The following is a 17,224-nucleotide window of genomic DNA, read 5'->3' as shown; positions in this document are numbered from 1 at the left end:
GAAAGAAACAACAGCTGATGATGGCAAAGAGGACTGTTACCTGCTGGAATGGCTCTTTAGGCTGCACTATTACTGTCAAGGCACTGGCTCTTTTCTGAGTGCTCATATTATAGATTCATAACTGTATCTATGTCTGATAGGCCCTTTTAACACAGCACAGCAACGGCTTTCATTTCATCGAGTCCAGCTAATGTGCAGCAAGTACTAAATACGAATCCTATAAGAGCAGCTTACAGTGTGACTTATAAAATGTCAAGTGCTGTGTGAGGTGGCTGTGGTGCAGTCGTAGTGTATATGTGTGTATTATCCATCACAGAGGACTGTTATGATCGCAGTTTGCTGAAAATTGTAAACCCCAACAAGATCTGTCTGCTTTAATCTTTGTGAGGAAAATTATAAAAAAAATCACAACATACAAAAGACACATTAGACTCTACAAGTGTTCCCAGTGTAACTCTGTGACCTTGACTGCATCCATGCCTGGTTAAACACAATGGCATGTGTTGTCATGCTGCAATACATGCCAAGGAACAAACACTTTCACATTAGTACCTTCTTTCTTCTGTGCAATAAACACAATGCAAAAGACAGACTGATATGCAACACAATGCACTCACAATCAGCATGCCCTATGGGCCATGAATTCACACCCATGGGCCAATCAGATGAAGCCCCAGCTAGCCTTCAGATTAACTGGTGTCATTTGGTGGTAATCTGAGCTAGAATAACAAATAAAAGGTGGTTACTTCAATATGTGTTTATGTACTAACATATTATGGCATATTGCAAGCTCTCCTAAAATTACGCAGGCCTACATCACAGTATATATATAATTTGATAATACTGTCAATATGTATCACAGCAGGAAAGTAGAAATGGACAAAATATATCATATGGATGTCAATGTTATTCTGTTAATGAAAACCTAAAATACACTGCAAATATTAATGCTGCCATACAGAATGAATGCTGACTGACAGCAGTGCATACAGAGAAGGGAAAGGGACAACAATGGTATAAGAAGTATGGCTAAATCTAAAACATATTGTTTCATCACAGTAGACATCCTCATCATATTGACCAACCCAACGACTGGCCATCGCAGTGGTTTACTCTGTTTCTCCCAGCATCTTATTTCGTTCTCGATTTTTACTTTTCTCAGTTCCCGAGAGATTTTTTCTCTTTTTTTCCCACCTTGCTGCCTTTTCTCTAACGACCTTATATATTCTGGTGCATAGGTTGCGCAATTACACACACATACACGCGCGCACAGACACACAATTATGACGAATCTTGCTAGATATTTGTTATGACTGGGCTGACTGAGCCATTAGTTATAGGAGGCAGTGCTGGGAAAGGGGAGGGATACAAACGTGTAATAATGCTTTCACTATAGAATTTCAATCAGCTACCATAGTGTGTGTGTGTGTGTGTGTGTGTGTGTGCGTGTCACTTTGATCACAGAAGTAGTTGACACCACAGTAGAGGACACAGATGAGGGGATTCAGTGTTCTTTGTTTGCTACAACAACCAAGCTTCGCTGCCAACAGCACACCCACAATACACAAGATCTATAAAAACTTTTTGCTGAATGTTGCAACTTCAAGCTGAAATGTAATTAATATTGATAAAGGTTTATTTTGTTTTTGGGGAGGAAAAATGTGCATGAAGAGATGCTAATGATTTGTTCAGATTGATTAAAGTGAAATATTTTCTCTAACGTGCTACTTGATTTGAGAGCTGGGAATTTGGCACAAATCAAGAATATCTCAGTCTGGAACACTTATTCTTCTGAAAAGACGGGCAACCTTGTGATCTGGAGGAAGTACAATAGTCCATATCCTTACAGCAGATCCATCTTTATATTTTCATCATTCATTTGCAAGTTAATGGATTATTAAACTAATTAGCAGATTGTGTCTGTTTGTTGTGTATTTTAAACTGTGACTGGCTTATAATTTTATACACGCCCAGTAAAGTTAAAACAAGCAACTTCTATTTGTTTCTTTGGAAACTTAAATCAAATGTTTTAGAAGCCAATATGAATTCATTAACTCAAATAATAATAAAGACATTAATTAGTAATGGGGATATTTATTGGTATGTGCTGAAGATTCACCTTTTTACTTAGATTTAACTGCACGATAAAGTTTCAGAATCCGATTTTTGTATTTTGAAATCTTTTAAATGCTATTTTTTTGAGTCAAAAAGTCTTAGGTCCCCCTTGCACATTAACTGAAGTGTTTATACCAATATTGTTAGGACCCTGTCGGTTATGGAAACTACTGACAACTCCATCTCAAATTACTCATTCCCCATCCCTTTATACTTGGTTCCTTTACAACTTAAGAGCATGTAAACATGTTACTCCGATATTAATAAACTAATATTAGAGTTCTCCTTATCTGACTAAGACAACCAGACAATGCAACTGGAAATCTATCATCTACTGCACGACTACACGTGTGCACATGCTCCACAACTGCTAAGCTAGCGTATGAGCCCGGAACAAAAACAGCCGGAAGAAGAAGGTAAACAGAGCTGGTAGTAGAATCACATGAGCAGCAACATGACAGCAGCTTCCAGAAACAATATGTATGAGATTGAAAACACTATACTATTATCCATTTTGTTGTTGTTTGAAATTGAGGTCTGGGCTTTGACAAGGCCATTCCAACAGATTTAAATGTTCCCTTTTAAACCACAATTGTTGCTTTAACAGCATGCATTGGGTCATTGTCCTGCTGGAAGGTGAACCTCCAACCCAATCTCAAATCACTGGCAGACTGAAACAGGTATTGCTCAAGAATATCCCTGTATTTAGCACCATCCATCTTTCCCTCGATTCTGACCAGGTTCCCAGTCCCTGCAGCGGAAACCTGATTGTGTTCTTGGGGCGATAAGATGTGTTAGCTTCAAACATAGTGTTTTCCTTGGTGGTTAAGTAATGGCTTTTTTCCTGGCTACTTCCATTAAGCCCAACATGGCTTATTGTGGTTCTATGTAGAGATACTCCAGTCTCTGCTGTGGGACTCTGCTGCTCCTTCAGGGTTACCTTCGGTCTCTGTGCTGCCTCTCTGATTAATGCCCCTCTTGCCGGGTCAGTGTGTTTTGGTGGGCGGCCCTCTCTTGGCAGGTTTGTTGTGGTTCCATGTTCTTGATGGATTTGATGGTGAAAGATTTGGATATTCATTCATAATCCAACCCTGACATGCACTTCTCGACAACTTTGTCACTGATTTGTTTAGAGCTCCTTGGTCTTCATGGTGGGGTTTGTTTTGTGGTACCTCTTGCTTAGAGGCCTCTGGGGTGTTTTAGAAAAGGTGTATATGTACTAACAGATCATGTGACAATTAGACTGCACACAGGTGAACTTTACTATCAGATCCATTACTTAAAAATCTGATATAAAAAGCATTTCAATTACATGTTGTATAGTAGCAAAATGCCAGATAAAATGCCATGTGAAGACAAACAAGCTGTCAAGTAAAGATGTTGTCAATTTTTTCTTTTTTATTAATTTATATAGAATATATATAGATATATAAACTCAGCCTAGTGCTATTCATAAATATGTATAATTATTGTCATTTTGCATTTAGTACTAAGCTATTCACATAATACACAAGTTCACATATTAATTTATTTTTATTTCATCCAGTGACCAATTTCCTATTTGTTTACTTGCCCAAGCTACACTATCTCTTGTTTAGAAACTCAATAGATTTGCTGTTGTTTACACAAAACCACAAATGGCTGCTTTTCTAAACCAAAAATTCACAGGAGGAATTGATGGGGGAATCGATAAAGAATTGGATCGATAAGCAGAATCGATAATGGTATTGGTATCACTTATCGATACCCATCCCTCCTCCCGAGCATCTAATCAGGCCTGCAAAGTTTCCATTTCAAAGGCTGTTTTAAGTTAAAAGTATACATTTATTTCATTCATTTTTCAGTTACATGTATTGTGATAATCTGTTTGTGTGACACTCATTTCATTTAATACACCACCTTAATTTTTTAATTATTGTGTATGAGTGATAATCAGAAGGCAGTGTTAGAATAACACTTACAGTGTTATTGTTAGGTTATTAAAGTAAGAATTACATAAAGCAAACCAAATAAGGGTGCAGTCAACATTAAACTGACAAATATAAATTCATATATAAATAGTATTTCATGTTCTACTAAGTGGAGGCACCAAACAACTAATTTACGTACCTTTCATTACAGCTTCATCCTAAATTGATACAGCTCTGCAAACCAAAAAAATAAAGAACCCAGAACCTGTCCAGTGTCATAAATTGAGCGTAACACTTTGTCAGAATATCACAGGATATTGTGAGTCAAGTGGGTAGAGTGCTACACCTGACAAATGATGAGGGAAACTTCGTACGGCTTCTATAAACATCAGCAAGCAAGCCAAAACTCATGAACTTGGGCAAAGCAGAAGAGATTATAGACATGTAAATGCAGTCCATAGAAATAACCCTTACAGCTGGACTGGCTGAAGTTTCCTAAATTCTTCCTTTCCTATGGACTCTATGGATCAGTCTCATATGGTAAATGGTCTTGCTTTTATATGGCGCTTTTCTACCTACTCAAAAGTACTTAAAGTGCTTTTACAGTCAGAGACACATCCACCCATACGCTCACACAAGCACACACACAATCATACACCAGTGCCAGTTGCACTGGGAGCAACTGGGGGTTCAGTGTCTTGCTCAAGGACACTTCGGCATATGGCACACTCAGGGGCTCGAACCGTTAACCCTTTGGTTCGTGGACAACCATGACTGAGTCGCAGCCGCCCCCTCATATGCTGTCATGAATTCACTGTTTAGCTTCATTATATAAATAAACAAACAGTCTATGTCCACACACACCATTTACAATATCAGATCAATGGGGCCATAGAGAGAGACTATGCCATTGCAAATCAGAGAACAGAGCTGTCTCTGTAGTTGACACTCAGACAGGTAAACACAAACTACTCACGCCAGTAAGTAAGAGTAAGGATTCATATAATAAAAGGATATAGATTCCAAAGAATGTAAAGCTCCACATCATGTGACAAGTCTTGGATGACCAGTTCCTCATACACAAACATTCACACTGTCCAGCTATTTGTGCAGTCTCCACATGCAGACTATGTGTATAAGACTTGTTGTGTGCTCTCCAGCCACCAATTGTAGGCCACCCAGTCAGATATTTATTACTATTGATCTAGCTGGTCCTGGCTGGAGACTTTTGTTCTGCCGGCTCGAGGCTCTGACCTCAATTAAGTTATGAATTTCTATCTGATAGACTGGGAGTGCTTGGGGCCTGCCGTGGCCGTGCTACCACGCTGGATTAATTAGAATTAGCGGCGCTGTGAGTCGCCCTCCCTGCCTCATGGATCATGTTGTTTTAATACAAAGTAGAGGCAGAGGCAGGGAGGGATGGAGTAAAGGGGTTGGGAGCGTAGGGGGAGGGGAGAGTGATGAGGCGAGGGGAAAGAAGGACAGACAGAGAGGCAAAAAATATAGGAATGAGTAAAAGCATGTGAGACACAGGCATGTGTTTAAAACATGCACTGGTTTCTCCACCATTCCTACTTCACTACTTCCTTCCATTCTGGCATTGTGTTTGTTTGTTGGGTTAACCTACGTCCCACCTGTCCTCCCTCTTTGTCAACCTAATCCTCCCTCCATTACGGAACCTTTCAGTAATCACAATCTAAGCAAGACATTGTTAAAAGTCTCCCCTTCCCAGGAATGGCCCATCTACAAATGCTTATTTCCATTGCAACCTGAGAGTCTGCAGGGAAAGTTTGGGAGTTTGAGCGTTTGGGATTCCCACCTGGAAAACAAAGGTTGTGTCTGGGGGGTGAGGCTTAGTTGGGGGATTGGGATAACAGTCATGAACTCATTTTTGCCATCACAGATAATTTCTAATAGATGTAGCGACAATGAGTCAGCTGCTGTTTTGTGGATCATGGTTTTGAAGCCTTGAGTTCTGCATGTGATTCTCTTTTGTTTTTCTATAATTGAATTGATCACATTTGAACAAAGAACCTAAGGTAAGGCAGGATAAACCTTTAAGTTACCCCACAGTGGGCCTATAATGAAGCAAACGCAGAATTGTCCCAAGAAGTTCCTCGACTTTAAACTTAGGTGTAATTTGTGGAAGCTAAAACACACACACACACACACACACACACACACACACACACACACACACGTGAATGACAGGTCAGTGCCTTCACAGACTGTCAGCCGTCTGTCTGGGGGTCACCCGAATGCGAGTCTCTAGTCTGATGGGAGCCACAGATTTTATAAGAGCCAGGCCCTAGTGGCCGTCAGTAACATTGCATCAACTTGGTGGTGTCGTCCATCGTTTATCAAGGACTCCGAAGATATGGCATTAAATATTTAAAAACACTACTCATTGTTCTATTCCATCACTCACTGAATTGTTTGTTGGGTTTCTGTGGAAATTTTACAATATCATTACTAACACCACTGCAATGTTTTATTTTGGACATGACTGAAGATACACCTGACGGTCAAAACCAGTCAAACCATTTGAATGCATCAGTGTCTAAATCAGTCTCAACACACAGCAGCTCTAGAAGAACAGTAATTAGACTGAAGCCCATTCTTGGTCTTAAAAACAAAAAGTAAATTTAAACATCTACAATCGCATGATTACTGGACAGCCTTAAACTGATAAAGACCATCCATTATAACTGAACAGGAAGGGAACGTGAGAACATTTTTTCAACAGAAAAGTAAATATTCAAATCAATGGTTTAAAACAAAAAACAATCTAAACCAGATCATGAATTTGATGCTAGCTTTTGTTTATTGGAGAAGATTTTGATCATTACCAGTAACAGTCTTAGTTGTATGTGTAGTTTAATGTGAATTAGTTAAACAAATGTGACTAATTGGTGGTGGATCTGTCCTGTTTAAGTCAGTCTTCAGTGCTTTCGTGATATGATGGAATGCTTTAAATAAAAGCTTATTCATCATTAATGTGCTTAATTCTAGCACAAAGAATATAAGTCGAGTACTTAAGCCTTAATTTACATTATTACATGAAATAAGGCTTTATGGTCATCTTTCCCACAGTTGGTACTGTCTGCCCCACTTTCTCTGGGTGTATTAGCTGAGTGAGCAGTGATACAGTGAGGAGGAGGAGGAGGAGGAGGAGGAGGAGAGGGTTTAATGTACCGTACCACCATGGAGGCCTGATCTACAGTTGGCAGATCTGTGATCTGTGTATCCAAACACACAGCTACCTATTGTAGTCCCTCCTTGCCTTGATCCTGGATTAACTATCAAACGAGCCCTTAATGCAGGTTACCAGGGTTTGGGAACAATTCTCTGAACACAATCAGTTGATTAATTTCAAATGATTTTCCTCCTCTGCCGAGCAAATAATAATACTTTTTGTTTTAACTCGCAGGGCCCCCTCCCCTTTTTTAATCAACAAATTAAGCATAAATCATGTTTGATCTTTATTTACTGGTTGCTCTGCAGTTGGTAGAGGTCAAGGGAGATTACTGGTTGCTCTAATAGCCTGCAAACAACCCAAACATTCCTCTATTCCTCTCATAAACACACACAACCTCCAATACTCTTTGTTTCCTATCAAAGGCTGTGGGCAAAAGGACAGGAGCATAAAACTATCTGTAAGGTTTTTATCTTTCTGCAGTATAACACAAATATTTCAACCCCTCCTTCACTACTCTCCTTGATCTGACCTCAAGAGGAAAAAAAGAAGTTAAAGGATGTTTGAGCAGGATCTAATGAGAAGCATATCGTTCTCTAAGCTCTAGATTGTGAGATAATTTGGCATTGCAACACACTGATATGATTTAGCTGACTATATTTTTCTCTCAGCCACCTCTTTGCCACCTCATAAATCTCCTACCAGTAGCTCTGATGCAGAGGTCCAGTTCATTTAATATTCCACCACACTTCCTCCGACACCTGAGAGACGGGCAGGTGGAAAAGTCCTATGTATATGACCCAACTGGCGACTATGGTGTGTATTTAAATATTCAAATGAGACTTATAAATATGCGTTATTTTTTATGTGTTTATTAGAACTAATTCAGAAGGGGCAAAGTAAAAAAAGGAAATGTGTGCAGGAAATTAATTAAGAGTCTGCACAAATTCAGTTATAGAATGTCTCTACCTGGACAAAGATTTATGTGTCCTGGTGTGACTGCTGAAGACTCTTGGCAAGTAGAGATATTCATTCATATTTAAATGATGGATACATGACTCTAAATGATCTACATCTTGCATAAAAGGACAAAAGCCTCAGCCTATACATCAGTCCTCATCTGCTGTCATTATCTTGATATGGCTGTAAATCATCAGTGAAGTGTTTCATAGTTATCCCACTGTTAAGTCTTTTATGAGCCATTCTCTGCAAATCCACCCCCTCCCCACGAGCATTCAAAACAAAAGAGGCCACACATGACCACAAAAGAGAAAGTCATTTGTGAAATGTCCTGATTATGTGGGTTGTGCAACGTGAAAACAATTTGCCTGATTACTTCCAATTGATTCGTCCTTACAGTTAAAACCTCAGTGCGCGGCCGGGTGAGCTGCGCGGTATCGTGCTGCTGGGCAGGGAAGAGGAGTAATTTCTCCGATGTGCAGCTGAGCCAGCTTACCACCAAAGCTAAAGCCTCCTGAATGCTGCTAAACCTTGGGGAGCCTAAACGCCAGGCTAGCTACCAGCTAACTCAGTCGGCTAAAGCCCTGAGGGATTTGTCTGTTCCACAAAGTGAATTAAAGGTGACCTTCTGAAAGGGATGGAGAGAGAAAAGAGGAGGGCAGTGGGAACGCTGGAGATGTCTCTACTACCTGCCTTGACTTCACCTGTACATATGTTCAGAGCAGTGTCACATTAAGCTCCTGCCACTGACATTAACTCATCCACAACAAACACATTTTGGAGTGATTTCTCAAACAGCACACAGCCATGAATGCGCCTCATTGTTTTCCACCACCTGGAGCACAGGTTAGCAAATTATTTACAAACTGTCAACTGTGAAACTGTTGATAATTATCTAATGTCATCTTAACTAATGCTGTAAACAGTGGTAGAGCAGGTTGTCTAATCGCAGGTTTGGTGGATTGATCCTTCCTTCTTCCCAACGCATGTCAAAGTATCCTTGGGCACTGAACGCTAAAATTAAAACCATAAAAAAGATCCCGTCCACAGGCCAGTGTATTGCATGCTATCTCCATCATGACTGGATCACAGAAGCACAATCAATGGAAACCAGAAGATAGTAAGGGAGTGAGAGCCATGCCTATGATCAATAACTTAATATGTGGTATTACACATATTCAAAATACCTCATTTGTCTTTGTGTAACAACAGATTCAACATTCTTTTGCCTGAATGCAGCATGGCTGTCAAAACCAGATTTTCAAAAAATCACTTTTGAAATCTGTTTTAGACAATGAGTTATTTTTTATACTAAACAGGAAATCCCAAAATCGAGAAATGCAGCTCACCTGACTGTTGATATCCGCTTTGTGCTGCAGTAACACAGAGACCAGCTCCTTGTGTCCTCTGTCACAGGCCCAGTGCAGGAGAGCGCGGCCCTAAAAAACACGAGCGCATAAGTTCACTGTACTGTCATGTTTTAGGACAACTAAAAGGTTTTAAAGCCCTTTTATATTTAAATTAGTTTTATTGCATGTAGTGCCATGCTTGTGTTGTAGTGCCAACACTGTGAATGAACCTTACACACACACAAATTATATCCACCTCCCCACTCTTTTCCTCGTGCATTATCTGTTTTTTTGTTTCCAGACAAAATAAATTATGAATTACCATTCAGAACCTTTGAGCTCCATTATGACCTGTAGACAGAGTGAGAAGATAGGTGGACTTTTGTGTATGTGTGTGTGTGTGTGTGTGCGTGCGTCTGGGTGCACTGGTTCACGCGAGTGCTAGGAACACCATTCGGGGGTTGAAGGAGAGACTGAAGTCTTCGGGACAAATTGCAGAATCCAGCACACAATCTGTAACGTTTGATTGATGGGACACAGTGCATGAAACATGAGCAGCCTCATACACTACCATCTCACATACACAGACACACACACAAACAGACACGAGGGCACACACCATCCCCTGCTTAGGTCCAAGATCCTTGTTCTAATAAAACCACACGAGCTCATTTTTCAGCAAGGCCAATTAGGTAAAGCAAACTCTCCAAGTCCAATCCTGTTGCTTAAATCATATTGATCACCACGGCTGTATGTTAAAATGGATACTTATGAGCCAGGCCAGAATACAAATAAGTTGGCCTCCCTCCCTCCTTCCCTCCCTCCCCCCATTCCAGGTGTGCTGCTGCTGACTGCTGCCGGCCACTTTTCACTAAAGACCGGAGTTTGCTGGTTTCAATGGGACACTGTACAAACTCAGTAATGCGTGATATTTGGGATACTGCAGTGATTAATAAAACACAGAATGTGCCAAATAGAAAGGAGAACAATTTAAAATGTAGAAAACAGCATTAAAAGTTAGACATCTAGAAGAAATTGCATCAAGAGAAGTCTCCTCTGATTAGGGCGGATTTAGTTTCATCCAGGAAGTTAAACCGTAGATAATGATTTTGTATAGCCCTTTCTGCTTAAGTAGGTAAAAAAGTAAAAGCCTGCCGTCTCTTAATTTAAAGAGTTGGACAAATTCCTGCTCACTGTGGAGACAGAAGCTCTGCTCTGCAGAAAGATTAGCAATTATTAGCAATGGTAAATGACGGGACATCTCTGAGTACACAGACGATACGCACATCCTGGCCAGTGCATGTTTAAAGAATGTGTGTCTCTCTCAGCTCTAACACACACACACACACACATACACACACACTCTTGAGATTTTACATGTTTGAGTGAGCGCACAAAAATAAGAATGTAAAAAATTCTAAACATGCAAAATATAATTTCATATGTAATCATATGTGAGACACAGTTAAAACAATTTACGGCTCCATTAAGCAAAGTACACAGAAGAATATCATAAAATCACACAAAGCCTCCTTAAACAGTAACCAAGATTTAAATGGTCAGATCTTAAAGGATGTTGTCTGACGGGTGTTCGTGGAGAGAAGATCGGGATTTTGGATCAAACGCGATGTACCAGATGCAACAAGTAATTCTGCTTTAATAAATTAAATCAGAGCTGAAATCACTGATTAAAAAAAACAAAAAACTCAAGAACCGCAATGGGCATTTAATAAAGTTAATAGTCAAAGCATAGAGATATTTTTTGCAGCGCGTAATTGTGAAAAAAAAAGGTTTTTGCCACATGTGTTCTCTTTTTAGCAAAAAAGAAAAAAATAATTAGATTCTTCTTTGTAGCGTAACACTTTTAATTGTGAATTATTTAAATTGAATAATTAGGATAACGTGACAATGTAAAGATGATCATGACAAGGTCACGTATTTCCAAAGTATTTTATCCCACATAAGTACATCCAGTATTTTATTCTAAAGTCTTCCTTTTGGATGTAACTTTGTAAACAATTATACATGTAACCCCATTATTTATGCTTCAGCTCTTAAGATTTTTATTCCTTATGTTTGTAGATAGATGGCTATTAATTTCAAAAAAAGTTTACAATAAAATCTGTGTAAATTTCCATGATTGAGGGGAGGAGTTTTCCAGAATGCATTTTTAAAATGTGTCACACACCTTCAGTCCAACCTGGTATTTGAGAGTGTTTACTAGAAATATGGAACAGGCAGAGGATCAGGCTTGTTGCTGATGTGAAACTTCACCACTGCCCTCTGCTGCTGACTAAGCAGAGCTACAGTTTAGAGGAAACCAACAATGGCTGCAGTCAGACAAAGCTTTCTCCGCCGGGGTCCCTCAACCATCTGGCCTTTGACTGTGAACTCAGCAGCCGCCTGCTTGTTTATCTGCAGAACGATTGTGATGAAAGAGAGGCAGGGAGCGAGCCATTTGGCCTGGCCGATAATGAATCGAGGGCAGCTGAATTGGTTTCGGGGTCAATCCAGAAAACACCTTGCCATGGTAATGGCTACACACACCATTTGTGCATTTGAGCCTGACCAGTGCTTCCCATCTGAGACCATTATGTAACAATTGCAAAAGGAGCTGTATGAAGTATCCCCAGTGACCTGTATTTTTCATGACACCTCTCTGATCATTTTCACCTGTCCTTGTGTATAAGGGGCTGAAGGAAAGCACAAAGCCAAGCAGCTGGTAGACAATCAGGATACGGCTAAAAAAGACACTTCAGTTGGGGTAAATGTTTCCCGACACTGACACTGTTCCATTTCTCCCACCTGTATTGCGTTTAAGTGTCACGGTAATAATCTATTTTAGCGGCACTATTAATAGCAAGTCTTAACTTCACATATTTCTTGGCACTGTGTTCTCCAGATACCTCTTCATCTTTAGTATTGACATCCACTTTCTGGGAGCTGATGGCCTTGCTGATGTGGTCGATGTTATTTTCTCTGCAGTAGTCAAAGATGTTCTTATCCTCTTCCCTGGGAGGAATACAGGAAGAAAAACAGAGAGAGAGAGAGGAGCAGGGTCAGTCAACTTCATTTGTTTGATCATCATTCAAAGTTAAAGGGTTGGATGACTTTGCTTCCTTTGGTTTTATTTGGCAAAAATTAAATTAAAAATCCTGCAGAAACACTTTTTTTCCCGTATTTAGTACCTTGAGTAATCGGATCAAAACCTCAGAGTGAGCAGTTAGAATTGGAACTAACAAATGGCATCACTTTCAACAATAATCCTTGGATTTTTTTTTTTCTTTTAAATGAATGTCTTGGGGTGTTCACACCAGAATCCAATAGCAACAGAAAACTCAATCACCCATCTCTCTGGCCAGAATTTGGATGACTATGTGGGTGAACTAACCTTTCACTCCCTTCAATGTCCATCCAAAAAGTTCTACTGGATACGTGTGTGCACAAGCGAGCAAACACAACATTAAAAGTATTTAGTCAAGTCAGAAAGAACATAGAAACATAAATCCCATCTCTCTGTCTCCTTCAAGAGCACGCGTGCCACATCCCTTGGGAACACGACACACACAGTGGCACCATCCCACCTCTAATTATATCTCTGTGTCTCTAATCACCTCGTGGCATTGGGGACAGCAGTGAGTGCTGGGGGGAAGCAGGGTGCAGTGTGGTGGTGGAGAGATGTTGGGTGAGGAGGGGGAGAGAAGGGGTAAAATCTCATTTAGAGCTTTACGCCTTCCCCTCCCGCTTACCCATGCCGGCCATTCAGATTAATTGAATTTAGGGCTCTATTGTCTGACAGAAAGCCTGCATACCTGCCGCTCCCACGCAGTCATTCAGTTGTCCCAAAAGCCAAAACCTGTTCAAGTCCCTAAGCACACGACTGTGGGCCCCATAAAGACCGAGGAGGATGCTAAGCTCAGCGTGGGGCTGTAACACTCTCAAGGTTATGGGTTAAAATAATCTTGCGCCACCGATCCTCTGTTAGCACAGTGAAAGTGAGATTTATTTACAACAGTTTAACCTCAAAAGCCATTTCAAAAAAAGCAGACAGTCATGATTCTTAAACCATTAACGCTACACTTTCCAAAGGCTAGAGCGGCTCATTTAAAATGCAAATTGACTTTCACAGGATGGTTAAAAAAAACTCTTAAATTTTTGAGAGACCTCCATGAGCCATACCACAAATTCAGTGTAGACTAGGCTAAATGTACAAGCAGCGGTGCATTCAGGTGCTTTTGGATCAAACAAGTGTACCTAAGGAACTGGCCAGTGAGTGTATTACAACTGTTAAAGTAACAAATATTTGCACAGAAATGTCAAAATGTTTCAGGTAATTCAAAACCAGTGCCATTAACAGTTTATGCACCAGGGAGCGAACTGCAAAGTATTTTTATATGTCTTTACAGGTAGTGGTCACTTTAAAAAAATTCTAACAAGACTCTCCACATAACATACAGGGTGATTATCCAATCATTCTGACTCACAATCATCAACAACATTTGTTTACACTGTTAATACGGTTCCAAAATTTGACTCATACAGCAATAGAAGTTTCATCTGCTGCTTGCTCTTCGACGTTCCCCTTCCTTTACTTCAGTGACGCACTTTATCTCGTTCACTCTCTCACCGCCCCACGGTAAATTATGAATAACTCATTACACTTTTATCACGGCTAGGTTTCTGTATGAGCACGTTCATTTACATTCTCCTGATTACCACTGCTATGTTTATTCATGAGACCCCACACTGGGCCACTCCTACTACGGAGTCTGATGGCCACGCTGACCCCAAGTGTCCCTGATGTGTGGCCGCCATCCGTCTCCCCCGGCAACTAATCAATAGGCCGGCTCATCAGTCTTTCGTTGATGATCGGACAGCGTTGGCCTGATGGGTGGCATGACACATATATGACGCATGAGCCCACGCACAAGCACATACAGACACCTAATCATGTAAAGTTATATAACATAAGCAACTGTTAAAATGAGCTCACAAAAAAAAAAAAACGTTTGTAGTTTCTTGCACAGAAAACACGAGAATGCACACAGAGGCCATAAAGAAACAAATGATTAATGTGGGTCCTATAAACGACATGACATCAACAGTGCTGCAAAGCATGCTGGGAAGGTCACAGGCTACTCTGTCATCACTGGGGAACCAAGGGTTTTGTGTTTGTGTAGATACGCGTGTGTGAGAATGTGTGTGCACAGGTGTGCGCGTCCAGTATGGTGTACTGGCAGATATGTCCTTCATCCATCAGGCTGAACTGGTCACAGTGGTAGAGAACACTCATCTACCTGGCCTGAGCTTCGATGATCAACGCCATGGCCACACCATCCATCAAACACGCAAACACACACACCCCTGTCCGATCTGTCATCGCGTTGCCTATAGGACCCCGGCGGACGCTCTCAACGTGGCCGAGCTCCACGGGAGTACAAGCAACAATGAGAACTCAAATAACTCAGCACTGGCTCCCAGCAAAGTGTTCGGACAACAAAGCCTCCAGTGTTTATCAGAATCCTTTTTCAAGGTGATTGAGAGAATCACAATGTAGCATTCAAAGAATCCTCAATCACACACTGATCAGCTCAGTAGCCCAGGGATATTGCTAATCAATCCTGCTTTTGTCGATAAACACATATACACACACACACACACACACACACACACACACACACACACACACACACACACACACACACACACACACACACACACACACAAACACACACACGCTGAGGTTGAGATGAGCAGCGAGCAATGCAATTAACTCCCTGTCTGGTTAACAGGTGCTTAGCTGTTTAATATGGAGTGGGTCCGTGTGTGTGTTTGTGCGTGTGTGAAAGAAGAAATTGAAATGCAGCAGAGCAGTGATTGTGACAGTTCTGCCAGGTTACGCATGGATTCAGACGAAAATCGCAGCAACGTATACCGGAAAGTTTATGTGTGTACACGTGTGCATAAGTGTGTATTGGTGCCCTGTTAATGCCTTCCTTCCCGCTGGTTTCCCCTCGGGGTCTCGCTGCTACTGGAAATCACCAAGGGAATCAGCGTTCTGGGAAACCTGCCGTACCCGCCTCGCTCCGCCGTACCCAGCCCTTCTTCATTACCCCCCCCGAATCACAGCGTAATTAAAAAGGGGAGACTCTGGCCACCGCTCCCAACGCCGTGCATACTAATCACATACAGGCATTTATGAGGAAAACCTGCAGGATTCATCTCATTTTCATCTCCAAAAGAGCTCCTTTTTCATTGAAATGAAGATGGGGTTTTTAAGCTTGAGTAAGTCTGCCAGGCAAGAGTAAATGGAGAATATATTTCATTAACATAAATCAGAACTGTATGACGTCTCCGGGCTCTAACTGCAGTTACGGTCTGTTGAATATAATCAAATACAGCATCAGGACCAGTGGTTAACAATGCCAGACTTAGACTGAGTTGACCTAAGCATTAAATAAGTGGTGATTCACGAATGGAGGGAAAAGCTGAGTCCGTTCAAACACCCTCAGAAGAACTGGGAAAGGCTTTCACACGCTTTGGCATCTGAAGCACAGTCTGTGGAACTGTGTGAGACGCAAGCATGAGGCTTCTCAATATCCCGGCCTCAGTCTGCATCCAGATAGAATGGTAAACCACAGCACATCCCCATCCCTTGTGTTGTGAATACAATAACTCATGAAAGTTAATGGTTTCAATTTTGAAAGAATTTCTATAGGTGAGTAGATTGTTATTGATGGAAATCCGCAGTTTAAGTGTAGATTGTTCACAGCGACGAACATGATTTTAACATGGCATAAATAGCTCGGCAGAGATTGTTGTCAGGAAAACTACAGGATGATGGATCAAGTTCTAATTGCGCAGTTCCTCACACTGGGTTTGAATTTATTCAGACTATTTTAAACTTGACTGTATGTTGCATAAAGGAGTGAGTTCTTCTGGACATCTGATCTTGAATAAAAACCCTTAATGTGTATCCCTGCATCACACATGTAATATGCCATTTGTGTGCTTGCCTGCATCTGTATGTGTGTTATTTCTGATATAATTACCTGATCATCTCCTCCTCCTGGTATAGAGAACTGACCGCTGCTCCTCCGAAACCTGTTCTCCTTTCTGCTCCTCGTCTTTCCTGTCAGAACAGCACAATACACAATATAAACTTGTTTCTTGTGCAGTGATATGTTGTGCCAACCACAGACTACATTGGCTTAGCTCATCAGGGTTGTCCCATACGCTCTGAGGTACTGACTTTACCGTTTTGTATAGAACCAATACAAAAGGGTTGGGCCGTGTATTCACCATGAATGGCTGCACCTATGGCGTCTCACCTATAGTCTTTGTAAATCTAATGCACGACAAAGTTCACAATGTGCACTTTTAAATCCACCCTCTAGTTCTTTGAACATGACCTCATTGGTAATAAATGGCCAACAAAATGCACAAAAACATTATAAAAATGTATTGCGTCTCAATTTGTGAGTCTTGTTAATCTTCCGTGTTTTCATGCGAGCCCATATTACTTTCGGTTCAGCCAAGACTTTATTACCCAGACTATTCTTTGCTGACCAACCTTGACTCACAAAAGAACCCACACAAATCTGATTTCAGGAAATGGGGAGAGTGGGGAGAACATGACAAGCGGAGCAAAACAACTGTGCGTGCACTTTTGGGACAACCTAATTCACTTCAGA

General features: G+C 40.9%; 1 protein-coding gene across 1 annotated transcript in view; it reads right to left on the bottom strand.

Moving 5' to 3' along the window:
• The window catches only part of acbd6 (acyl-CoA binding domain containing 6), a 31,703-nt gene that overhangs the window by 11,882 nt on the left and 2,597 nt on the right, over positions 1-17,224 (bottom strand). The window contains exons 4-6 of the mRNA XM_047587958.1: positions 16,583-16,662; positions 12,437-12,542; positions 9,531-9,620 (exon numbers count right to left, since the gene is read on the bottom strand). Of these exons, the coding sequence (XP_047443914.1) occupies positions 9,531-9,620; positions 12,437-12,542; positions 16,583-16,662 (276 nt within the window). The remainder of the gene's footprint in view (positions 1-9,530; positions 9,621-12,436; positions 12,543-16,582; positions 16,663-17,224) is intronic.

Source organism: Mugil cephalus, chromosome 6, assembly GCF_022458985.1.
Source record: "Mugil cephalus isolate CIBA_MC_2020 chromosome 6, CIBA_Mcephalus_1.1, whole genome shotgun sequence".
NCBI lineage: Eukaryota > Metazoa > Chordata > Actinopteri > Mugiliformes > Mugilidae > Mugil > Mugil cephalus.
Note: the sequence above shows the minus strand (reverse complement) of the source record. Positions and strands in the feature narration are given on the sequence as shown.